General features: G+C 37.0%; 1 protein-coding gene across 1 annotated transcript; it reads left to right on the top strand.

Annotated features, from left to right (window-relative positions):
* Cldn16 (claudin 16) lies at positions 1 to 25,569 on the top strand. Its single transcript, XM_004654267.2, has 5 exons — positions 1 to 577; positions 15,207 to 15,309; positions 19,717 to 19,881; positions 23,441 to 23,632; positions 25,349 to 25,569. Exons 1-5 carry the CDS (start codon positions 464 to 466, stop codon positions 25,480 to 25,482), a joined length of 708 nt encoding a protein of 235 aa, XP_004654324.1. The 5' UTR covers positions 1 to 463; the 3' UTR covers positions 25,483 to 25,569.
* Positions 25,570 to 27,133: the final 1,564 nt, after the last annotated feature.

Raw genomic sequence — 27,133 nt, 5'->3', positions numbered from 1 at the left:
TTCTGAGGGGAAGGAGAACAGCTGGGTCTCCTGAGAGCCCGAGAAAGATCAGTTTACAAACTCCAGCCCTGGCCTAGACCTTCCCTCCTTCCTTCGTCTTGGCTCAAGGACAAACTTCTGTGACCATCCTTTCACATTAGCCCAAGGTCCTGAAAGAAAATATTACCAAGGGTTCCTTCTCTCCCCCACAAAAATGTACCCAGTCCTTTCACAGACCCAGCTTCTGATTGGAGGTCCGGTTTCTTCGGATCACGACCTTCAGACCCCTCTGTTGGTTTCAGCCTGTTTATACTATTCTTACTGCTACACCTTAAGGTGCCTGCAAGTGGGGCATGAGGAAAAGTAGGAGCTGCGTTTTCTCATCTCCAGGTACCAGAACGGAGGCCAATCGCATTCCAGCTTCCGTAGCAGGCCCAGAACTGCATCTTTCCATGACGCCCTTCCGGAAAGGCTGCACGCCACCATGAGGGATCTTCTCCAGTACATCGCCTGCTTCTTTGCTTTTTTCGCCACTGGATTTTTGATTATAGCCACCTGGACAGACTGCTGGATGGTAAATGCTGATGACTCCCTGGAGGTAAGAAGCCAGCTGCTTCTCTTTCTCAGCTAATCCAAATTTTCAGTCAGTCGTAGGGCCATACACAAAGGCCAGTATGTTTCCTACGACTAAGAAGAGCAAAGATAGACAACGTGACTTATCTGCACAGAATCTTCACACTCTTAGCTGGTTTAATCCTTATAATAACTGAGATAAATAAGATGTTGTTGTCCCATTTTACAGGTGAGGTAAATAAATAACCCCTCTGTTTTCACAAGGATAAATTTATACAAATGTAATTACACAGTCCCTGCTACAGAGTCCTACAGAGATTTTCCCTCTTCTACAGCTCTGTGTGCTAAACTGAACAAGATTCCTTCCAGTAACAATCTTTCTTTCCAAGATAAATTTGTGAACCTTGAAGGCAGCATTCAGAGTACTTTACAAAGGACGGCTGATCATTTGAGGTACTGAGTAATTGAGCTAAGGCATATAACGCCAAACTAATTGGGATACAAGAGAAAAATATTTTGTGAATTGTTGAAAAGTAAAGAAAAGGATGAATGGTCTTTGTGTTGCATCTCAATGTTTAGGGACGGGCTCTTAAACATGGAGTATACTTTGGACCTGGGTCTTATAAGCCAGAGGAGTGGGCATACAGTTTAGGATTATATTTTTCTCATTGTAGAAATTAAAAAAAAAGAAATAAGTGAAATTCAAAAGCTTTTCCTATGGCTATAAGTATGACAGAGAGAGATAGAGAGAACAAGAACTGAGCAAATAATCAGATCTTCAGAATCAGCTGATATTTCTTGGCAAGTCTTAGGAAAATTCCTGTAAAGCAAGACCACAATAATATATCAACATGTATTTACTCTTTCATGTGCATCCTGAAGGGAACAGTTATCCTAACTACTATACTGCCATCTCTCCAAAACTTAGGACCTACACTACAGAGAAAGTCTTAATAATATCTTTTTATATTTTAGTTTATTAGGATTTCAGGTTAGAGGTAGAAATTAAAAGTCATATTTTTTTCATTTTGTTGTGCATATTTTCTACATGTGTTATTTTGTGTGCTTAATGTTATCCTTGTGTATTGCATTTCCAAACAAATGGAGTAACAAATATTTCCTTAATGGTATAAAATTGTATTTCTGCAAACTGGTATAAAGCTGACCTTGTCTGGGTTGTTTACTTAAAGTGAGTCCTGTAATCTATTTTATGTGGCTAGAATATGAACAGAGAATGAAATATACCCAGGGAATACTCTCAAGGGAAAGTCTATGGTCAGTTGGCCATCATGCAGACTGCTGTCTTAGGTGGTCTACAAAACCATGAGGAACTTGAGCAGACTTTAAACTGTGATCCAAAGGATGCTTTCAAATATGAAAAGTGCCAATCAAAGTCATTGTTGAAGTATTTTCTGAAACAATTTGAAAGCCTTTTTACTTCAAGTGAAATATGGAGTTGTTACCTTCCTTATTAACAGTTTTGGGAAGGGTCAAACTTGTGGAGAGAGTGGGAATCTGGCCACTTAAGGCATCCTCCACCCTTTCTTATAGCAGACCAATCAACCAAGTCTCTATTTGCCTTGCAAAAGGATATTACTAGGTAAAAAATCAAAGAAATATGCTGTCTATGTTATTCATTTCGAATGAATCCTTCCTAACCTTGGAAAACTTAATACTCAACTTCCTTCTTATTTTCTATCATTGAAATGTAGTCCCAATAAGCTTTAATGTGAAATGAATCCTGTACTAATGACCCTCCTCATTCAACCATTTATTGGTCGGTATCTTTAAAGAGACAGGAATCTTTCATAATATTTGCTTCTTTGTCAGAATAAAAATTAATGTTCTGCACAATGTCTGAAAGTTCTGATCCTCATTGACCTGATTTTTCTGTTCACTCTCCTTCATACATAATTCTTAGTTGGTTTATATGAATGGCTCACTTTAAACAACTGTTGGACCAAAGTCAACATAATAATGTATAAATGAAAGCATGCTCACAAAATGTTGAAGAAACAGAAAGGGTATCATGGCTCATAGGTTTGATACTAGGACAATTGGAAAATTGGTTCTATGGTTCAGTTTAACTTGGAATATGTATATATAGTCAGTCATGTAGAAATTCTGTGCAGATCCTACTTGAAGCAGGTATGGCAGGAGTGCATCCTGCGTTCTAGGAAGTCACATCAAATGCAGAATAAAAGGATGTACTTGGAACTATAATAAATTACAAAGGGAAATTCATATTTTGAGAAATAAGTGAACTGGTTTCTGTTGGAGCAGAGATGGTAGAGCAGTTATTTTCCACTAGAGGCATTGAAGCAGGGCTCATGAAAGGAAAGGCATTTCACCAAACCCTCCAAGTGACGTAAAGGATTTCAACAGGTAGAAATGGTGACAGGGGCCACTGGATGGAGTGAGAGCACAAATAAAATAGAGAGAAAAGCTCAGGGGTTGTTGGAGAATGGCACACAAAGCAAGAGGCAAAAAGAGCTCAAATATCCTTTGGTTGAACTAGGATAGATCTGCCTTAAGAGTAGAATTCTTTAGGTTAAGTAAAAAGATTAGCAATATCCTGAAATGTGGGTGTACAACCTTAGACCAAAGATTAATAGCCCCAAACTGCCACTCTGTTCTTGTTAGTGCTAATTCAGGTGTTTCTGGGAAGACTTATATCATCGAAAGAAATGGGCTTGAGACATCTAAATATATTACCTACCTTCTGTTGAATAAATCCTCAGATGACTTCCCCAATTACAACATGAGGTTGAACTCCCTTGTTCCTGACGTTACTCTGAGCCTTGTTCTCTTACATCTGGATTCCCTATGTCTGCAACCCACCCTCCTTCTGTCCACTTTTTCTTTTCATTTTCTCTTCCTTTCATCTATTTCTCTTTTCTCTCTTTCTCTTTGCATTCTTCCTAGCTTCTTTCACCCTACAAATATTCCATTGTATGCCAGCCATGACAGTTGCTTCCTGGTTAAAAAGACTACAGTATCTATAGGTGTCTCTTAGTGTAGTGAAGACCGCAGAGCAATAAAAATGTAGTGTCAGTATGGTATGCCAAGTGCTGTGATATGTGACAATATATAACCCTAAAGTGGCAGCTCGCTTACCTGAGTAATCAGTGAAGCCCTCCTAGGAGACATCCAAATGGGGCTTCAAGACCAAGGGAATGAGCAGAAGTAGAGAATTCAGAGATTCATATGTAGAATCACCACATATATGTGGCATTATGCACACTTTCTGATCTAGAGAGGAAATTATATGGGAGGGATCATTAAGGACTTAAAGTATTATGTATAGTACAGGTCATATTACACAGGTGAGAATGCTTTACGGTAGGAAAATATGTGCATAGGTTTTAAAAAGATAAATCTTTCTTGCTACTTGTAGGTGATGGTTAGTAGAGGTGAAAATGGTTTGTGAGTTGAACATTTAGGAGACTTTTCCATATTCAAGGAAGAAAATAATGGTGGTGTGCTCTGTTGTGGTTGTGAGCATGAAAAGATATGTAGAGATATAAGAACACCCCAAAATCACAGATTACTGGGCTTGGTAATTAATGTACTTGTTGGTATCTATGGGAATGAAGGTAATAAGGAGAGGGAAGGTAAGGTTGAAATCTGCCTTGCCATTTGTTGTGCCTGGAGTTACTGTGCAGCTAGACATTAACCTAAAGATTAAGTGAAGGATATTGCTTCCATAATTAAGTCACTTTGGAACATAATCTCTATATCATGTCTGTTTGTTTTTAATTTTTTTTTTCCCTAGGCTTTGCTTATTATCTAACATCTGGTGGTGGGAATACTGTTCATCAGTGGGAAGTGTTCAGGTTTCACTTACTATCAGAGGGAGTGTGTATTAAATTCCACATTACCCTTCTGAAATGGGAGAATGATAACTCACATAATATCAGTTTCTCATGAGGATTAAATGAGCCTGTGTATCCAAGTCATTTACCATAGCACAAGGAAATATGAATCAGCCAATACATGTCAGGTGGATTGTGATTAATTTGCAGTTCATTGTTTTGTTTTTGTTCTGTGGGAGGAGATGACATTTTGTATAATGCTTTCTGAACTGAGAGATTGAAGAATGAAATTTTATTCCTATGTAGCGCTATGGATCCTCTTAAAGAAATGTTATTTACTTTCTGGGCTGTGCTTTGCCCACATTTGTACTTAATGACTGTTGATTGCTTGATCAGAGTAATAAGGTAGACCATGGAGTCCCACATCAAAGCTTATGTATTTGTTAATGCTCACATTTCACAAGGATTAGGATTGATAAATTTATTAGCACATATTAGTGCATATTAGTACACAATACATAATTATTCTTCACCCCACTTGAATATAAAAATACTTTTACCAAAAAACATTACTAGTCTATCCATTATTAGAAGGAAAAAGTGTTTGTATAAGATGATACAATTTTCAGTTAATTTTTGCTAATTACCTCCTGAGAAAGGACTATACACCAAGTACTGTTATGATTAAAATTTTATTACTTCAAAAGAAGGTTGCTTACATTGGAATTTACTTCACTCCAATAATCAGGTTCTTTCATGAGGTTTCTATTGCATTATTGATATTATTTTTCTTTCAGAATAAAGTATGCATTAGAATAATTATGCTTTGTATATGCTTTGAAAATTGGCATACTAGTTTTACTTTGTAGCTAATTTCAGATTCTTGTAGCAGACACTGGAGATTACAAATGATTCCTTACTCAGTTCAAGACTTCCTGCAGCCTGAAGCACCAATGTCCACACGACAGGACATCAAGATGCATTTGTACACATGATTGATGGAGCCCTTAGACACTCAGCAGATTGTGAAAAGAATGAGTGAAAAATAATAGGATACCATCTTTGGAATTTCACATAAAACACTAAGTAAGAAATATCTTTGGGGCTGTAGAGATGTCTTAGTGGTTGATACTTGCCTGAGAAGCCAAAAGACCCAGGTTTGATTACCCAGAACCCATTTAAGCCAGATGAGTATGGTAGTACATACTTCTGCAGTTCATTTGCAGTATCTAGAAGCACTGGCATACCCAGTGTCTCCCTCTCTCTCTTTTTCATAAACATATAAATAAAACATCTCTGTAGAGAAACTATGTTTTCAAAGTAACATGTCATATCTTGCTATAAATCAAATAATTTATATGTGTCTGACTTATTTTAATAAGAGGAACAAAATTATAATCCTCTGATATGTCTAATACATTTAGGAGAAGGATATTCTGCCTTTGCCTGGATAATAGGGCTTTTCTTCATGGTGCTTTAAGGAGAAACAGAAATTTTTAAAGGAAAGGAAAATATGAATATTTTATAAGTATTAATGAAATATAATTTTTAATCTCTGTAACTGAGTAGTTATCATGCAAATGTCATACTGCATTAGGTAAGCATTATACTATATGTAATCACTCAAATAAATTACAAGTCTATATTGTCAGAAAACTGATAAGTACAACTATATTTTGAGTCTCTATCAAGAGAAAAATAAAAAGGCAAGGCAAAAATATTACAAATGACAAAATAAATTGTGTGTTTGTATTTCATGAGGATTAACATAAGTGGGGAAATGATGTAATAAAGAAATGTTTGTGTTTTACCACATTTTAACCAATACACAGAACCACGAAAATGTCCATATTAATGGGGTATGTGTGATGTGCACATTGTGTTGCGGTTGAGCCAGGTTAAACATAAATAGCTTCTCAAAGACTTATCAATTCTTTATAGAAAAACACTGAAAAGTCTTTTATTTTATTTTTTTTGTTTATTTACTTATTTTTATTTTTTATGAGCGAGAGAAAGAGAGCAAGAGTGAGAGAGAATTGGCTAGTCATTGTAATCAAACTCCAGACATGTGCTATATTGTGTGCATGTGTGACCTGCTTGCATCACCTTGTGTTTCTGGCTCATGTGGGATCTGGAAAGTTGAACATGAGTCCTTAGACTTCTCAGGAAATGGTCTTTGCCACTAAGCCATCTCTCCAGCCCTGAAAAATCTTTTTTCCACCTTTTTGAAATGTATAGCACATTAACATCATCTGAGGTTTCCCTATTGCACACTGGCAAACCCAAACTTGCTCTTCTGTAACTGTAACTCCATCCCCACTAATGAACCCTTCTTTCAACATCTCTCCTTGAAGTCTACTTCTCCCCAGCCTCTAGCAACCACGATTCTACTATTAATTTTTGTGAGATATAATGTTTGGTTTCCATGGTGTAGGTGAGGAAAGAAAAGTTATTGGTCTCCTTAGATGGTTCTCTCTGTGCCTGTAGTTATTTCATTTAATGTAATAATCTCCAATTCCACAGATCCATCATCGTCAGGCTTAAGGAAAACAAGACATAAACTGTTGATTAAACAGGGCCCAGGATGACACAAAGTCAGGGTAAACTCTCCAGTGTAAGTAATAGTTCTTCTGGCTCCTGGACTTACCTGCTGTAATGATTTAGTCAAGTTAAAAGCACGTATGAAACTGAGTGGGGCCTTGCCTGAAATCTTAGTACTCGGGATACTGAGGCAAGGAGATTGCTCCAAGTTCAGCATGAGGCTGAGCTCCCTTGTGAGATCCAGGCAAGCCTGGGATAGAGAGTGAAATCCTGTCGTATATATCAAAGAGACGCGGAAGCAAAGAAACAAAGCATATACATATGTGAAGCAAAAATTATTCTCACGCTATATTTAGCTACTTTCTACTTCAAAAGATACGTGAGGATTAATATGTATTTATGTGGGTTAGGGAAAATGGACAGATTCCTTTCTTCAATAAGCATCCTCTGAGCACCTATTATACATCACGAAGGAGGGATTGTAGGATCCTTGAAGCAATTATTTGGCATGTTGATGGGCACATGTCAGGCATTCAGTGCACATCCAAAACAAGTTCATTACTGTAGGTACAAAACTGTGATAAAGAAAAAGGAAGTTGTGTCATTTTCATGAATGTGGATGCAACTAGAGATAATTACATTAAGTGAATTAAGCGTCAGTCCTGGAAAGACACATGCCACATATTTCCTCTCAATTTGGGGGTCCTAGATTTCATATATAGAGAAAAAAATCACATATGTACAGATGATATGAAGGAAGAAGCAAAATTGACTCGGGAGATAAAAGGGAATATTGGGAAGGGAAGGAAGATAGGGAGAATAATAGAGTATGGAAGCATATGCTCAAAATCCAATTATATAGTTGCATGAAAATAGCCTTAGGTGACCCTATAAAATATGGTGATAAAGTATGAAAAAATATGTAATTAATATGAATTTTTAACTTAGCAGAACTTTTAAAATTTCAATGAATGTTGTTTTAAATATACCAACAGCACTTAAAGAATACATATCAACTTACTATAGAATTTCAGGATAAAGAAGAGATTAACTCCACCCAGAAAAGGCACGAGGGACTGTGAATAATGTTGAGTGGAACTTGAATTCCCGATAGAAATTTGACAAACTGAGAGTGAAAAATTTCTAACTATCTTTAGAAAATTCAAATGCTTTGAGGAGTCAAGTGCCCACTGACTGGGCACAAGGCAGGCTTTGCAGGGACTGGGGGACAAACCTCACCTGCGGGTGAGCAACAACTCATTCTTGCTAGGTGCTGTCATCTGGGACTAGAGAGGCCAGGGGACCATGCTGACGAAGTTAAGGAGGGAAGCCAGGCATCTAGGTTGTCCTACCTTATGTCTCCACTTTAAGTATTGACAAGCAATTAGGAGGCAGGCTTGTGTGTTTTGCATTCCTGTCAATGCCCTGCATAAATTCACTTCCACTTCTTGATTCAGGAGTGGTAGTTATTCACTGAAATTATATTTAAATTATACACTGCTTTCTATGCTATATACATTTGTCACTACACATTAGAAAAAGCTTGAAATTAGAATCCCTTTTATATGATCCTATGAGATTAAAATTGTTAGTTTTCGAACTGCCTTATAAGTATCTGTACTGGCTCTGATAAATTAGTACTGCTTGAAGCCGTGATCACAGATTTCCTACCACAATAGTCAAAGAATTAATCCAGAGATGCATAGCTGGCAAGATTGCCAAGAATAAGTGACTACTGTGTGCTCAGCCTTAAATAAAACACCTAAACCTCCCCCCCCCAAGGTCCAGGGGCCCTCACAAAAGAAGGGTAGAAAGAATGCAGGAGCAAGAGGATGGGAAGGAGGGTTGCGAAATGCTGTCATCTGGATAGATCATGGCCCGTTACACGTGTGGCTTTATGGGAGCTGCAGTTCCAACACTAGACTGAGCCTGTCAATGCTTCACCACCAATGGGGAAAGTATCATAACACCCACACCTCCGAGAGTAACGAATGGCAGCTAATGGTTGCTGGGAGAGGGAAAGTCATACTCATGGATTGTAGCAGCTGGAAAGTTGTTCATTCTATAGTAAATAATCTTCCACCCATAGTCATACAAGCAACACTAATTTAACACAATGGGTTAAAAGGCATGAAAATAAGATGGTGATTAATGAGGAAGAAGTGTGTTAGTGGGAGGAGCAGGAAGTAAAAGAGGGTAATTTGAGGAGATAAGATTAAAATATATATAAATATATGCATATGAAAGTGTCAGAAATAAGAACAGATGTGCTGGAGAGATGGCTCAGCAGTTTAAGGTACTTGCTTGTAAAGCCTGATGCTCTGGGTTCAATTGTCTAGTACCCATGTAAAGACATGCATAAAATGGTGCATGCTTCTAGCACTCCTTTGCAGTTGCAAGAGGCCCAGGTACACCTATTCTCATTCTTTTTGTTTCTGTCTCCCTTCCTCTCTTCCTAACTTCCTTCCTCTCTCCCTCTTTGCTTAAAAAGAAAGACAGAAAAATATTTTTTTAAAAAATGAAAATAAAGTTAGTTGACATGTTTATGCCCTTTAAGAAAGGTTAGACAAAACATTACAAGCATCAGTCTGCTTTTCCAGAACTGTATTTAATACTCTGAAGAATTTACATTAGCTTACTCTGTAAAGTGTTCATCGTCAGGCAGTTTATAACAGATGGTTAGGTTAACTGAAGATGCTAGTTATAGCAAGAAGGGCTTTCCCCAAATAGCACACAACATAAAATATTTTAACCTTGTATTTTGTGCACAAAGGCACCTTTAAAGGTGTTTCCAATAAGTGCTGTATTAACACACAAGTTTAGTTAATTACAGCCACTATTCTCACGTACCTTAACTGAGTGTGAATACCAAACAATTTAATAATGTACCCCTGAGCATTAATACCTAATGAAATTGGATTCCTTGTTTCCTCTAATGAGCTCATTGCTTTTCTAAATATGGTCATTGCAGGTAAATGATCAATAGCCTTGAAATTGACACCAGTACTGGATTAAGACTGAATATTCTTATTAGTGTGATATAGTAATTGTTAACAAATGCATCTCAGGCCACTGGCTAAGCCATATCATATATAACAGTAAAAGCCATATATATGAGAACATTTTAGTGGCTGATTTAGCAAAGAAAATTGTGGACAATTTTTGTCTTGTTATAGAGCCATGGCTTCATATTCATCTTAATATAGTTAGAGTAATCTGCATCCAGTGATTTTTCGAGCTGAGAGATAGGGATTTAGGTTCTGAGAAAGCCGGCTTTCCTTCATGGTAGAGTATGGCAGACAAAAAACAAAGAACCATTTCTACTCTACTAGTTTCCTGGGCCTTCCATAAGAAATGATTTTATTTTATTTTATTTGTTTGTTTGCTTTTTTTTTTTTTTTTTTTTTTTTTTTTTGGTTTTTCTTTTGGCTTTTCGAGGTAGGGTCTTACTCTAGCCCAGGCTGACCTGGAATTCACTATGGAGTCTCAGGATGGCCTTGAACTCACGGTGATCCTCCTACCTCTGCCTCCGGAGTGCTGGGATTAAAGGCATGTGCCACCACGCCCGGGTAAGAAATGATTTTAAATAGGACCAATTAACACAAAGAAACCTTTTCTGTCACTGTCGTGGAAGGCAGGTGTTTGATATCAATCTTTTGGCAAGGCTGAACTTCTGTGAAGACTCCGGGAAAAACTTCAGCTTCCGGAAGCTTTGTGCTCTCCTTGACATATATCTGCTCTGCTCTGTTATATTGCTTCCTTCCTTGCAGTCTCTGTGTGCGCTCCATATGCATCTGATAAGGATGTGGACCATTGGTTTGGAACCTACCTGGATAACCCAAGTGATATTCTCATTTCATAATTCTTAGCCCTGTTATACCTGCAGACAGGGTAATAGTCAAAGGGAATTAGGATATAGACATATCTCTTTGAGTGTCATCATTTGTCCTATTATATCCAACTTTCTTCAGTGAAGCTGAACACAGCCATGACTTAAGTCGCTATGAAGACTATCAATTTAATATTATTCATATCTATCAAGCAAATTTTCTGTAATGTTGATACTTACAACCAGGAAGATGGATTAGTGTTAATGGAGCTTGCTTACAAAATCTGCTCAATCAGGTTCAATGTTAAAGCCATTCACATATGATATTTAAAAAAAAAGGCACACTTTCCTATTGCTATTGCTCACCTTGTGTTGGCCAGGGGGTTGATGTCCACCCTCTGCTCATGTCATCATTTCCCCTGCCATCATGGAGCTTCCCCTTGAGCCTGTAAGCCAAAATAAACCTCTTTTTCCCCCACAAGCTGCTCTTGGTTAGGTGATTCCTACCAGCAATGCAACAATAAAGTGGTACCAAGGAGTAGGATTGCTGCTACCTGACTGTGTGGCTTTGGCCTTTTGGAGCTGATTTTCAAGAGGAATGTGGAAGGATTTGAAACTTTGGCCTAAGAGATGCCTTGCAGTGCTGTAAGTACAGCTTGATGGACTATTCTGGTCAGAGTTGAAAGACCTGAATGCAGTAAGAACTATGGTCTGTGAGGTTAGGCTTATGAGGGTGAGAAAGAGCTTTGCTTGCACTGGGGTAGCAGTTTGTATTAGAAGCTTGCCATTATGCCCATGTCCTGAGAAGTTGTGTAGGGTTGCTTTGCATAGACATGAATTGGTGTGAATAGAGGGATATGGCACACAAACAAACAAACAAAAGAATGTTTGGGTGAACAGCTGACCATTCAGCTGTAATTAAGAGATTACAACCTTTGAGATTGGGCCAGTTGACCTGCCCTGGGGCAATGTAGACTCATTTGAAAGGGCCTGAATTCTCATGGAATGTCCTGTTCTTCAAAGTCTGCTTTATTCCCCCTGGATTAACAAATTGGCAACCTACCTAGTATTGTGGAGTATAAGAAATGCTGGAAAGGGGCTGGAGAGATGGCTTAGCGGTTAAGCGCTTTCCTGTGAAGCCTAATGACCCCAGTTCAAGGCTCGATTCCCCAGGACCCACGTTAGCCACATGCACAAGGGGGCACACACATCTGGAGTTCGTTTGCAGTGGCTGAAAGCCAATATGGTCTTATGTTTTGAAAATGGCCATTGGCAGTCTGAAGCAGGTTTGCTGGATGCCTGCATGAAGACCCCATGGGGCCATGAGGATGAACTGTGGGTTGCAGTGGAAACCCAGTGGGGATGCTGGGAAGTTTTCCAGGACTGTGAGTAGTCTAGCTAGAGGGGTGGAATTGGAATGCCAGAGACTTGTTGCTGGTTAGAATTATCAGACTTGGAGATTTGTCATTGACTATAGTTGTTGGACTTGAAGCTACAGAATGTTTATCCTGTTCCATTATGGGTTTGGGGGGACTTTTTGGTGTTATGGCTCAGTTAAAAGACCTTGGGTTATGGGGATGTATGAACATCATTGGAATTGATAAACACTATGGGGACATTTAAAGTTGAATGAATGCATTGTATTTTATATCATGTATGGTTCAGTTTATAGGAATGTGGTGGTTGGATTCAGGTGTACCCCTTAAGCTTAGGTGTTTTAGATGCTAGGTTCCCCAGCTGATGACAGTTGAAAGTTAAAGCCTCCTGGAGGTATTGTATTGTTGGTAGTTGGCTTATGGGTGTTATAACCAGTTTCCCCTTGCTAGTGTTTGGCACACTCTTCTGTTGCTATTGTCTACCTCATGTGGACCAGGGGGTGATGTCCACCCTCTGCTCATGCTATCATTTCCCCCTGCCATCATGGAGTTAACCCTCAAACCTGTAAGCTAATATAAACCTCTTTAGAAAAAAAAAAAAGTGGCATCTGACATTCAATTGCAGTGGCAAAATGCCCTGGGCTTCCCATATTTGCACACATATATACACATATGTAAAAAAAGACTTAATAAATATTTGTTGTTATTATCATATAAGATATGTTTATAACAACCCTGTAATTATTTCACTTATATAAACAAAGAGATTGAAATTCACAATAGGGAAGTAATTTTCCAAGGTTCCCACAATTTGTGTTCAACTTTATGCACATATAAATTTATAAGTTCATATTCTTCTTCAGAATTCACTGCATTAGATTTCCTAAGATGGATTTTCTTCTTTAAATTTTTTGCCTCTAAGTTTCTCCATATCAAATAGTCTTTTATAAAATCTAGGACATTACTTCCAGATTTAACCTTGGAAGCAGTAAGCCGAAGTGGAATTTTGAAGAGTAAGAGACCTTGAATGAGATTAAAATTAAGGCTATCTTCCATAATCCAGTTCTGGAGTACTTTAACCTGAAATGAATTTTTTTAAATCCATTTTAAGTACATTGTAACGTTTTGGAGTAAACACACAGACTGTTTGGTTTAAGCTCTGTCTCCTAAATTTACTGGGATTTTCTTGAGAGTATTGCTCTTCCGTGTCGTCATTTTCTTATTTGTAAGATGGATGATATAATGTCTTTAAGGAATAAGGTCTAGATGACAGCGATATGTTCAGAGAGTAGGTGCTTCAGTGTGCAGTCTCAATATGCAATTGTTAATTACCACCAATTATAAATATTTTACATGAGAAGCAACAACAGGATTACCAATTCAAAAGTATAATGTAGTTTCAAGTGCTATAATTTTATGTGGCCCAAAACAGAAATTCAAAGCAGACCACAGAGCTGAGAGTGTCATAGTGTATTTCTTAGCATGATTTTCTTTATTTAATATTTTTATTTACTTATTTGTAAGCAGAGAAAAATATACAGGAAGAGAGAGAGAAGAGAGTAGGGGCACACCATGATCCGTGGCCACGACAAACGAAGCACAGATGCTGTGCCAGCAGGTGCATCTGGCCTATCTGGGTACTGGGGAATCAAACTGTGCATTTTAGGTTTCCCTGGCAAGCTCCTTAACCACTAAGCCATCTCTCTAGTCCTGATTTTCTTTGGAAATGTGTTTTGCTTCCTTTCCTATGTATACCAGATCAATACCTCTTCCTTTGTTTTTCTCTTCTTAGCTCTGTAATGTTACTTATTCTTTCTTGGTGAAAAACAAATCAAAATTTAGTTTTCCATAGGAGTTCTAAGTTTTAAAACTATCTCCAGATTTCCAAGGTAATACAAACCCCTGATGGAGTTGAAGTGGCAGGCACATCATCTCTGAACCATGGCTATGAGTTCTTCATCACTCCTCAAAACTAAGGACTGGAGAGATGGCTCAGCAGATAAAGTGCTTGCTGCATAAGCATGAGGACCTGAGTTCAGATCCCCAGCATCCCCACGGAACCTGGAATGTGGTGCATGTGCCTGTGATCCCAGTGCTCTGAGGAGCTAGGGAGGTTAAATCAATGAACTCTAGTGAGAAACCATGTCTTTAAAACATAAGGGAGACAATGTTTGAGAAAGATAGGTATGATGATGACCTCTGGCTTCCATATGCATTTTATATCTTCCACACATCCAAACATGTATACATACATACCACAAGCATATCATTTAAAAAAAAATCTTTAAAAAATACTTGAAACTATTTTCTGCTGGCATATTTGATGATGTAAAAAACTTGCTGAAACTCAGAGTATAAATCAAGGATGGGAAGAATCAGGACTCTCAGACCTTCCAGCTCTAATTGAATATATCAATTCCAAGTGAAAGTGATTTGCTGCTTTTGTCAGAGTTTATGAAATTAGGGCTTCGTTTGTATACATACATATCATAGCTTAAACATGTGTAGTATGTCAGTATAGTATGTAGGAGGAAGACCTGGGGCTTTTAGTCATTGATTGGTGTGTTTCATTTATTGGTCTTCCTTGCTAATTTTAAATTTATGAACCCATTATCAAATAGCACGTCTCTTCATGAAATTCAGTGTTCATAATGAAGAAAAATTAATGTGCATTCCTAAGAGGCTTGAGACATTAATGTTTATCATCTATTATTGTATAGATTTTCACGAATAAATGTGAGCACCATGAAGTGAAATGGATTTTCTTAATGTTAAAGCCTGACACAGTGACAGGAAAAGCCATAAATATTAGAATGTATTTAGTTCTGATTTGATTCCTTTCAGCTGTGACTTATTTCTTCACATGCCTCCTCCATTCATGAATTATATTCATTTTCTGGCTCCAGAACTTTTAATTGCCAGTGCTTAAGAGAAAATATTTTAAAATATATTGTTTAGTGTAAATGAAATTCTGATCGTGCTTGTAATAATCACAGTTTGCTATGAAACACGAGAGCCAAGTCCCACTTTGGGGAATGGATGTGTAGTATGCCCGCATGAGTTGTTTCACACAGTGTCTTCTGTTGTCTCCAGGTGAGCACCAAATGCCGAGGCCTCTGGTGGGAATGTGTCACAAATGCTTTTGATGGGATTCGTACCTGTGACGAGTATGATTCTATATATGCGGAACACACCTGTACGTACACTGTAGATCTTCCTGCCTGCCAGCCAGAGTGCAGCTCATATTTCTACTGTGCTATTGCATTTTGTATTACTGCATTAGGTGCCCTCTTAGTGCAATAGGCAGCACATCTCAGTCTTGGTTACTACTGCATTAATGTTCTGTCCATTTTTGAAATCTTGATTAGAAAAGGTGTTCATTTCTTAAATGTGAATTACAATGAGAATATTTTTGCATGTCTTATTTTCTTTGAGGGAAAAAAAAAATATCTTTACTGTTTCCCAAGGACCTGGCCCAGTACTGTATGGAGGCTTATAATAATGCTTTAAGAACCTGAAACATATTTATTGAGTGATGTGATTTTATTGTTAGAATTGATAAACTAGATGATTAGCATTCTAGAGATTCCTTTGAAATATGACTTAGCTCAAGTAGAATGTTTACACTTATTGCAATTAAAGATTTGCTAAGATAGAGAGCAGAGGAGATAGAGGGACAGATCCAGAAAGAGAGCCAGAGACAGAGAGAGAGAGACAGAGAGAGACAGAGAGAGAGAAAGAGGGAGGGACCCAGAATATGAGGGTCAAGGGATGTGATTCCAGCTCACTGGGCAATGCTGGCAGCCACATCTGAGCCAGCTTTTTCCTCTTTTTAGCTTTTTGCTTTGGACTCCAATTAGGTTTTACCAAGGCAATAAAGAAATCCTTTCAATTAAATATCTCATTGCAGGGTGGATAAATAGCTTAGTGGTTAAGGCACCTGCCTGCAAAGCCAAAGGGCCTAGGTTCAATTCCCTAGGACCCACATAAGGCAGATGCACAAGATGGCAAATGTGTCTGGAGTTTGTTTGCAGTGGCTAAAGGCTCTGATGTGCCCATTCTCTCTCTCTCTCTCTCTCTCTCTCTCTCTCTCTCTCTCTCTCTCTCTCTCTCTCTCCTTCTGTGTCTCTCTCAAATTAAAAAGAAAAATAAAGATCTCATTGCATATGCTCTCCATTCTTCTCTATAGCATTTACTACTTACTTAGAAGGTTGAACTAGTCCAGATGATAACAGGCTTATCATCAAAGCAAAGTGCTGTTAGTGCCTTTCAAAGCAAATTATGGGTGATGGATCATATGGAAGCTTCTTGCCTAAGATAAATGAAAGTAGACCTGTGTAATGTGGCTTTTCTCCTGGATGGTCAGTTCAGTCCAAGAAACGGCACTCCACCAAAGGAACCCTTAAAATATCCTCATATACTATTATGTGCCTGAAATATCTTTTACCATAATTCATAAGGCCTTTAAAAACACTTTCTTTTTTGCTTAGAAAATTTTAAGCCTTCTTTTCCTCCTCCCTCCAGTCACCTCGTGCTACTTACAAAGCCTGATTTGATGAATATGAATGGAAATTCATGTGGGCATTCAGATCAAATATATTGTTCTAAAGACTCTGGGTATAGCTAAAGCTGAGAAGGAAAACAAAAGATCAAACATTTAAAAATTTTAAATACTGTTGCATTCATTTATGGAACAATAACAACAACAAAATTCATAAGCCCACTACTGGCCAAACCACTGCTGACATTTCAACATATTCCTTTTAAATATTTTTACCAGTATTACCTTTGATGCCTTCTTTTCCCATTTCATATTAGTTTCAAGTGATATAGTAAGGAGACTTTACATTTATTTTTAAAAGAATTATCATATGTTTAAGGACAATAAGGACAAAAAATATACTCTGGGACAATAGAGTATCCATATGCTCTGGTTTAGGTCATTATCAGAAAGTAGAATTATATTTTTAGTGTTTTGCTATTTTCATAAAAGTGCAGTTAGATAAGCTTTGTATTTCCCTGTGCACCTAGGGAGTGGTCTCAGATGAATATTTGCTTTGTAAGGTCCATTTTTATAGTGTGTGTATGTATTTGTGTGTGTGTACATGAATGATGTAGTATGTGGGGAATATGTGTGTGATGTGTGAAGAATGGGCATGTATTTACAGAAATAATCCACTGCTTTGGAGGCCAGATGGGCATGTGGAGTATCCTCTTCAATTGCTCTTCTGCTTGATTTCCCTAATCAGAGTCTGTCACTGAACCTTTTTCCATTAGGCTGGCTGAACAGGGAATCCCAGGCAATGGAATTTTACCTTGGTGCCTCAGGTCCCCATGCTTGATCAGCCAACTTTTTTGCCCACTGAGCTATATCTTCTGTGCCCTCTGTGGGGCTCTGCTTGATAAAGACAGTAACCAGATCTTATACAAACCCAAGGAAGGAAACTGATCCAGAGTTGCCTGAGTCGATTGCCTGCAGGGCCACCTAACGGGAGGGAACCAGGCTGGCTGATTGTGGCATTACTAAACCTTTTCATGGGCTCAAGCACTAGAACTCCAAGAGACCCCACACATGGAGAAGCAGGTGGAAGACTCTCTGTGATGAGGGAAAACCAGGACTCCTGTGCAGACAAATGAATTCAGATTTCATCCTAATGCTAGGGTACAAAGGAATGAGACCAGCTTAGCGAGGTGCTCCAAAGTTCTCACTGGCAGGAGCGCTGAGGACCACAGCTACTCACCTCTGCCACTGGTGATCCAGAAAACATTAGCTGACATAGCTGAAAAAGCTTAATTGTCTTTTCTTCACAATTGTGAGGAAAATAAATGCTTATATATAGAACATTTAATTTTTTAAAATAATGACCACTTTTGAGATGATTTTATGAATTCAGTTTTGAGAACAGCTATATTTCATGTGTATTGATAAAATAAGAATATCTCAAGTAAATTCTCCTATTAATAAGATAGGAGAGAATTTTACACATTGATTTGTTCTTAAAAGATATGCCATAAATACATATCTTTAAATTTTAATCATAAATTTCTGTCATAGTAAATGTGGTAGGGTGTGTATGCGTCATGCATGCATGTGTGTGTGTGTGTGTGTGTGTGTGTGTGTGTGTGTGTGTGGTGTCTGTATGCACATATGTTGATGCTCTACCCAATGTGCTAATCTGGAACAGTCAGAGAAGAACATCTGGTATCCTTTGCCATCGTCTACACCAATTTTGTCCTTATAACCAAACATCTTATTGATTCCAGAGCTTGCCATTGGTATAAAATTCTCTGGCTTCTGTTCCACACAGGACTGGGATTACAACCATCATTGGCCATGCCCAGCTGCTTATGTGGGTTCTAGAGTGTAGATATGATGTGGTCTCAGGTCTCCATGGTTCTTATTTGCAGGAAGCGCACTTAACCTCTGAACCATCTTTCCAGCTGCGCGTGCGCGCGTGTGTGTGCGCGTGCACACACACACACACACATATATATATATATTTAAAATTACACACATAATTTTAATGAAGGAGAACTGGCTGTATTTCTGCAAGCAGTATAATTCCAAATAGGCCTGAATTTTATCTCCTATTTGGGGAAAATCATTTTAAAGGAAAAGTAGCACAAATCAATATGAAAATAAAATTTAGTCACTATACTATGAAAGGAATAAGTGTATTAGTAATATCCATCAACCAGACTATATAATACTAATTCCAACTTAATGCAATTTTCTTTGTATTTGTGACCTTATTTCTCTTTATTTTTCACTGCTGAGAATCACACCCAGGGCCTTTCATATGGTAGTTAAGGATCTTACTGCTTCACTTTCAGCACTGTTTTAATTCAGTATAATTGTCCCACAGCATTCAGGAAGCTTGCACAATTGTAGTCACCTATACTGCAGAAGGTGAGTGCTATAACCACTGCTTACCTGGGCTCTCTCCCAGACTCCTGTTGTGCATTCTTAGTGACCTTAGCTTAATGATATGTTCATATGACAATGCTGGGTGAAAGAGTTCACATGAAGGCGGGGAAAGGAAGCTGAGAATCTGAAGAACTGAAAGAGACCATGACCTGACTTCCAGAGATATTCTTCTGTTTGAACAGCAGGTTGGATTATCCTATAGTTCTGTTCCTACCAGCCAGAATGAGCAGCAGAAGTCTTACAGGATTTCATTACATATTCCTGTGAAGGATTCTGCCAAATACTTTTTTTTTTTAACAAATCTTCAAACAATTAGTTATTCACTTAATCATTCAACGTTTATTAGGTAACATGCTTAGAGCAGATACTTTACTTTCATGCCATCATTTAGCTCTAATACTCTGGACCTGGAGGCAAAGAGGAAAACATATATTTATCCACCAGGATGTTATCTCTAGGATTCCACATAGCTATTGATCAGTGCAGAAACAAAGGATGTCAGGGATTTCATGCAAATTGAAGGTACTCATATTCAGTTTTAAGTATTTATAAAGTCTGACCTCTGTGAGTATTGTGCTTGTATTGCTGTGAAAAAGTGTGTGTTCTGTGATGTAGCTGTGTTGTTAACATGCTCTCATGCTCTGACTTGCTATAACCCATGTTCTACTCTTCCAGTGAAGTTGGTGGTAACTCGGGCGTTGATGATCACTGCTGATATTCTGGCTGGGATTGGATTTATTACCCTCCTGCTTGGACTTCACTGTGTGAAATTCCTTCCTGATGAGCCATACATTAAAGTTCGCATCTGCTTTGTTGCTGGGACCACGTTGCTCATAGCAGGTACTCGCTAGCGGGCAGAGATGTCCCCGAAGTATTTGCAGTGAAGAAATGGCTCTCAAGCTGCTCACATTAGTGTCTAGGAAGCTGGCCTTTCTAGACTGAAGTGATGAGGAACCCATCTGCCAGCCTTACTTGCAGCACCCATGGAATTGGGCTGTAGTGTGAAGTTCTTAGATTATTTTGCCATCATTTCAATATCTTCATAATGTTTTTAATTTTTAAATATTTCATTTTGCAGTTATTTCTAAAATTAAATGCTAAAGCAAGTTATAGGCTTCCACCTTCTTACCAACCTATACCTCTTATTATTATTATTTTTATATCAGTGGCCTAAATTGGGCAAGTTTTTTCACATGCCAACCCATTTGGTAACACATACAACAATAGATAATAGATCATATTATTGTCTGAACTTACAAAAGCATATAATGAAATGGAGTTCTGAAAACTAATAAGTAAAGCATAACTATAAAACAGGAAGCTGAAAAGTACTTTGCACAGTGTTCGTTAATGAAAGAGTAAATTGGGCTGCTGACTCAGCTCTGCTTTCACTTTAACTTCACATCAATTCCTCATCTATTACAACCTGTCTGTTTTGGATCTTAGTGTAAGTTACAAGGACATTTACTGTTGAAGAAATTAAGCTTCTGGAGAAACTGAGAAGTATTTCCTACAGAGAGAAAACCATCCCCTTATACAGTAGGAGCAAATATTTAGCAAGAAAATGTAAGAAAATGTAATCAGCAAGGGTAGTATAATAAATGGATAGGAACTTTGGAACTAAAAATACGTCATAGAATACACACACACACACACACACACACACACACACACACACACACATATATATATATACATATATGTATATAATGTATATATGTATATATATGATATTTTATAGTTATGTGGAACATCTTCACTTTCATACCATTTTTTTAGAATATTTTTTGTTCATTTTTATTTATTTATTTGAGAGTGACAGAGCAGAAAGAGGCAGATACAGAGAGAGAGAGAGAGAGAGAATGGGCACGCCAGGGCTTCCAGCCACTGCAAACGAACTCCAGACGTGTGCACCCCCTTGTGGATCTGGCTAACATGGGTTCCGGGGGATCAAGCCTTGAACCGTGGTCCTTAAGCTTCACAGGCAAGCACTTAACCACTAAGCCATCTCTCCAGCCCACCATTTTTTAATCTACAAAGCTGGGTGACAATGGAAGAGGGATCCCCATCCTGAATGTCTAGGGTGAGGGCTGTGTGGACAGACCAAGGTTTTAGGAATGAGCCTTCCATTCACCCACGGAAAATGATACACCATTAACTTGTTTATACATATTAACATTATATCCCTAAAATTTATCATGTATTAAAAATTATAAAAATTTAGCAAAATTTCCCTTTTGACATATTTTGTGCTATATCCCACCTAATTATAATGTGTAGCTTATAAATACAAAAATCAATCTTGTTTAACTACTAAAGTTGTAAAACTTTGTTGCAGAATACTCTTTGACACATCACTAGATACTTCACTTTTTCTTTTTAAATAAATCCACAAAACAAAAATTCAAGGCATTGGGGAAAATTCCTGTAGGAATTGCTGAATAAATCACTAAATTAAGAGGCCAGGATGAGGAAAATTTTTGAAAGTATTGCTCAGAATTAATATACAACACACAAATATTTCTGAGTTTTTAATTTGGTTTTTAAGTCTGAAAAGTGCATTTCCTAATTAGTTTATAGATATAGCATCATTATAGAAAAGAAGTGGTAATTTATGTTCCATATTTTAAAGGTTATATGTTTATGACTTGGTCCTTTTTAATTTCCATGGATAAACATTTAGGAAAATGAGATGGAAGAGTGATTTAATTACATATCACAGACTCTCCAGGGGAGAAGAGTATGTGAGTTATATTGGCAAGCACACATTTTACCATAGCTATTTGTCTCCCAACTCATTGCCATTTTACCTTACATCTGGCCGTGATGTGTAATTTATACTTTGTTTGCAATGGCTAGAGGCCCTGGCATACTCATTTCCCTTCTCTCTCTCTCCCTCTCTCTGGTAAATGAATAAATTAAAATAAAGAAATTTAGTCATTCATTTCAAACCAGTCAATTGTTAAGAAAGCTAAAATCTGTAAGCATTACTTTACATTTAAAGGGAATGAAATATTTTGCCAACACTTAAATGATGTGTAGATAAGGATTTATTAGATAATAGAGACAATATTTACTATGGTACTTTTGTGCCTTTATTTCTTACACCAACACATGAAATTGAATGACCTTTGACAGAGTTTACTTGAAGTCCAATATTATGTTTCCAACATTGCTTGAATCATGGGCCTGGGAAGTATTGGAACACTCCTAATTACATACACTTGCAATTGGAAATCAATGCATGATGAACAAATGCCCATGTTGTTTAAGTTTGTGTGTTCTTTCTGGTTTTTTTTAATTCCATTAAATATTTTCCTTTATGAAACAGCCATGACCATATAACACATTTGGGAGAAGAACAAGGCATGTGTATGACAGTGCCCTTATATGGGCACTATGGAGCTAAAATTTCCTATTACCTAGTAAGTAGTGTGGTACTTGTGCCAGTTCTATAACACATGGCATTCCTCATGAGTTTGTAGTAATCCTGGCATGGATTAGTTGACTGTAACCCTGGCTATATGCAATTGTAGCACACAGTGTTTGATAGCGTCAATAAACAGGCATACCAACAGCTTGTATATTTAATATGATATTTTTATCATTATTTTAGAGTATGCTCCTGGTTATAAAATGTTTACTGAGGCTAGAGAGATGGCTCAGTGGTTAACTGCTTGCCTGTGAAGCCTAAGGACTGGTTTGAGGCTCTATTAACCAAGACCCACATTAGCCAGATGCACAAGGGGTGCACTCGTCTGGAGTTTGTTTGCAGTGGATGAAGGCTCTGGAGTGCCCATTCTCTCTCTCTCTCCCTCTACCTGGCTCTTTCTCTGTCTGTTGCCCTCAAATAAATAAATAAAAATAAACAAAACAATTTTAAAAATAAAATGTTTACTGTCTAACAATGTCCCATGTTTCAATAGCCACCTCATACCACTCATGGCCACTGTATCTTGTCACTGCTACCTATGCAATATTCCACCCCATCTAGCTTTGTGTAACTTCAGTCTGTGGTGCTCACACAATCATGAAATATTCTCTCCACAAATTTCTGTGAACACAAATTTCTCTGTTAACTGATACTTAGATGAACTAAAATAATGTTGACAACATTGTTATCAAAGATATTAAAGAAAATCTTAGCATTCATTTTAACCTTACCCAGAGATGAGCATTACATTATTTCACATTTGTATTTCGTTTTTGAATAAACTGAAATAAAATGTGGAAGATATACAGAATGGAAGCTGAAAGGTAGTGAAAGAGAGACTTGTCCATAATTTGATTCACTCTGAATCTGCACCACTGATGTTATGACACAACTCATTTTGGATAGCCAGTGGGTGTAAGTTTGAAAAATGCTTCTTATTATTCATAACTCCTCTGTTTCTTTCAGGTGCCCCAGGAATCATTGGGTCTGTGTGGTATGCTGTTGATGTTTATGTGGAACGTACTTCTCTGGTTTTCCACAACATATTTCTTGGGATCCAATATAAATTTGGTTGGTCTTGTTGGCTTGGAATGGCTGGGTCACTAGGTTGCTTCGTGGCTGGGACTGTCCTCACCTGCTGTTTATATCTCTTTAAAGGTCAGAAGCAAACAGAATAGCACAGTCATTCACTTTTCCTATCATGCTTTCAAACTGAGTAGAAGCACAGATCACTAGGGCAAAATAATCTTGACTATTTATATTTCTACCTTAAAAAATATCAGTTGCTCAAAGAAAACTGACCTTTGGTACTTGGTTAAATGTTGAGTAGTAATTTATCGATTTATAAAGGGAAATCCACAGCTACAGTTTTTCCCATTATTCAAATGTATTATTATGTACATTTGTCATTTTATATTTTAAGTATATAATTACATGTTGCATATTTTGATGTATCCTGATTTTTCTTATACATCCAACTACAACCTATCAATTAATTTTATGTTTAGAATAAGAGGGAGTTAACTAAGAGTTAGTCAAACATATGCTACTAAATATTTGAATGCATTGTTATACCATTTTTTCTAAAACTCTATAGAAACTAAGAAAAATCTTCTTCCTAAGAAAAATAGAAATTATTTGGCTCTATTTTCAATGTAAAAATAACTTCAACATGGAAATTTTCAGATTGTCAACTAGTATTCCAAGATGTTGAGAGAGAGAAAGAGACACACACACACACACACACAGAGAGAGAGAGAGAGAGAGAGAGAGAGAGAGAGAGAGAGAGAGAGAGAGAGAGAGAGAGAATCCTTGCAAAGAACATATAAAACGGCATTTCCTTCAGTTCTTGGGAGGTAGGGGCAGGAGGGACTGGAGTCAATATTACACAGACTACAAAGACAGTTTGATGCCATTCTGGTCTTCAAGAGACCTGTCTAAAAATAAGTAAAATAAATCAATACCAAAAAGTAAATTTCAGAGCAAAAACTATTACTAGGAATAAAGATAAATTGATTAGTTTATGAAGATGATATCATTCTAGGATTCAAAGTTCATGATATAAAAACTTACAAGACTGAGATGAGAACAACATATCCTACAATTAAAGTTGACATTCCTGTCAGTAATTAATAGTTGAAGAATATGGAAAATAAGTAAAAGTAGAGTAAATGTTATAGGCTACATGGCCATCTGTATGGAAAATGCAAAGACATGTCAAATCTACTAATACTTGTGAGTGTTTAGCAAGGTTATAGGATACAAGGTAAATGTACAGTATGTATATCATTTGCAAACTCAATTGCATTTATATATAAAACTGATCCCCATTATACACAGAGCATACATTCATGAATTTGTCTACTTGCTAAAACTTATTAGTAAATGCCATGTCTACACTCCTAACATTCTCATGATCATTTATGGGCATGTGTACATCAGTGAAAAATATGTATCCTGTGGAGCTCACATGCTTGCTGAGGTGGAAAAAATTGACACTTTATTCTTCTTGTCCCAGCTCTCATAATGCAAACAAACCTTCTTGTGATCCATTTAGTGACACTTTTTTTTTGCATTATTGTCATTTTTTATTTATGTCTTTTCTATTTAAATTGTTAATCATACTGCTATATGATGTCTAGTGTTCTTAACACCAAGAAAAAGACGTGTTTCCTAAAGAATCTGTTAGGTGAGCACTATACAAGAAGGAATTATAGAACAGTTAGTTGTGAATTTAATGATAACAATCCAACCACATATATTAAATAAACTGCTTATAATAGAAATTAAATCTATAAAATGGCATTGCTTTTTCATTCACTAAAGTATACTAAGGCATACTTTTATTTCTCTGGATTTCTATCTTTAAAACAGATGTTGGGCCTCAGAGAAACTACCCGTATTCCACAAGGAAGCGTTACTCAGCTGCAGGAGTTTCCATGGCCAAGTCCTACATGGCTTCCCGGACAGAGACTGCTAAAATGTATGCTGTAGACACCAGGGTGTAAAACATGCCAGATACCAATCAGTGTTTCTATGTTAACTAATTTATCAATCAATTTGCCCAAGTTAATAAAATAATTGTTCATTTCTGAGACAGTTGTTTATATACTATATTTTCAACTAAGTTAATTAATCAAAATCTATGATCCTGCCATTACTTCTGCTGTAAGTCTCTCTTTTCTCAGTTTTCCTATATTTTAGGATAAGGTTTGCTAGAATATGGACATCACCGTTTCTGTTATCTGCATTGTTTTAGAGATTTTGATATGGTAATATTAAAATAAAAGAGCTTTTTAAACCAGTTATAATTTCTAAGCTTTGAAAAGATTGAGAAATGCTTAGCTCTCTCCCTGATTGGGGGTTGATGTTTTATATTCCTAAGAAAACATGTGATAACTTTGAGAGACTTATTGTTTCAAACTGAACTTGTCTATCACAGTTGATGTTGTTACAACAGAACCAGAGAACACCATTCTCACATACCAGCTTCCAGTGGGAGTTAAAGATGAGAAACTTCTTCACACTCTATAGTTGTCAGTGGCAAATGCTCAATTTCTATTGGAGTCGGGTGATTTATTCCTCATCAACATAAGAGATTAGAGTATTATTTAAACATTACCCCAACTTTGTCTTCATTGTGTCTAATTAATTTTCCATAATGGCAGTTCATTTTGATAACTGAGGGAATTCTCTCATAAACAGATTAAACATCCACTTGCTGAGTGCACCAGTTAAGATGCTCATTTCCCACCAGACCATCAGCACCTTACTGCCAAATATTCAGTAGGTGAAAAAAAATTAAAATATATGTGGATTCTAATATGAAAAAAGCTCACAACACTACTGAAAAAATCAACTTTTCTTGTAAAATATGTGAAGTTTTTGAGAAACATAAACTTTAAAAAGCTAATGTTTAGTGCTGATGATATATCATATATTTTTACAATGTAATCACCTTGAATTTTTAAAATCTCATCTTTCGTTGAGAGAATAGCAAATTTAATCTCAAGTGTTCTGGTTCCTTGCCATAAATCAGTGTTAATGAATTAAACCTTAAATATTTGTAAATATGTAAATTAAGTTGTGGCTTTTTGAAGACTCCTAAAAATACTTCTAATATAGAAAAATTCTAGAAATGTAAAAATTAGATGACAGAATCCTATATGTGTGATAATCTCACTGAGATATCACACAGTATCTTCTTAATCGTGTCTTACGGAGCAATTAAATATAATCTTGGAGTTAAGAAGAAGTTCACATTACTAACTGTGTAATTGACAATATGCCATAGATGTACAGGTAGTATTCCATGAGCTGGGCATGGTGGCACACACCTTTAATCCCAGCATTTAGGAGGCAGAGGTAGGAAAATTTCAGTGAGTTTGAGGCCACCCAGAGACTACACAGTGAATTCCAGGTCAACCTGGGCTAGAGAAAGACGCTGCCTCAAAAAAACAAAAAGAAAAAATAAAAATGATAATGTTCTATGAATTCCAAGACTTATTTTGTAATTTTATCTCAACTTCGTTTTTTAAATTTTTATTTATACATTAATTTTTTAAAATATATTTTATTTATTTTTTGAGAGAGAGAGAGAGAATGGGCATACCAGCGCCTCTAGCCACTGCAAATGAACTCTAGATGCCTGCACCCCCT

Source organism: Jaculus jaculus, chromosome 5, assembly GCF_020740685.1.
Source record: "Jaculus jaculus isolate mJacJac1 chromosome 5, mJacJac1.mat.Y.cur, whole genome shotgun sequence".
Lineage (NCBI taxonomy): Eukaryota > Metazoa > Chordata > Mammalia > Rodentia > Dipodidae > Jaculus > Jaculus jaculus.
This window is presented reverse-complemented; position numbering and strand designations above follow the sequence as displayed.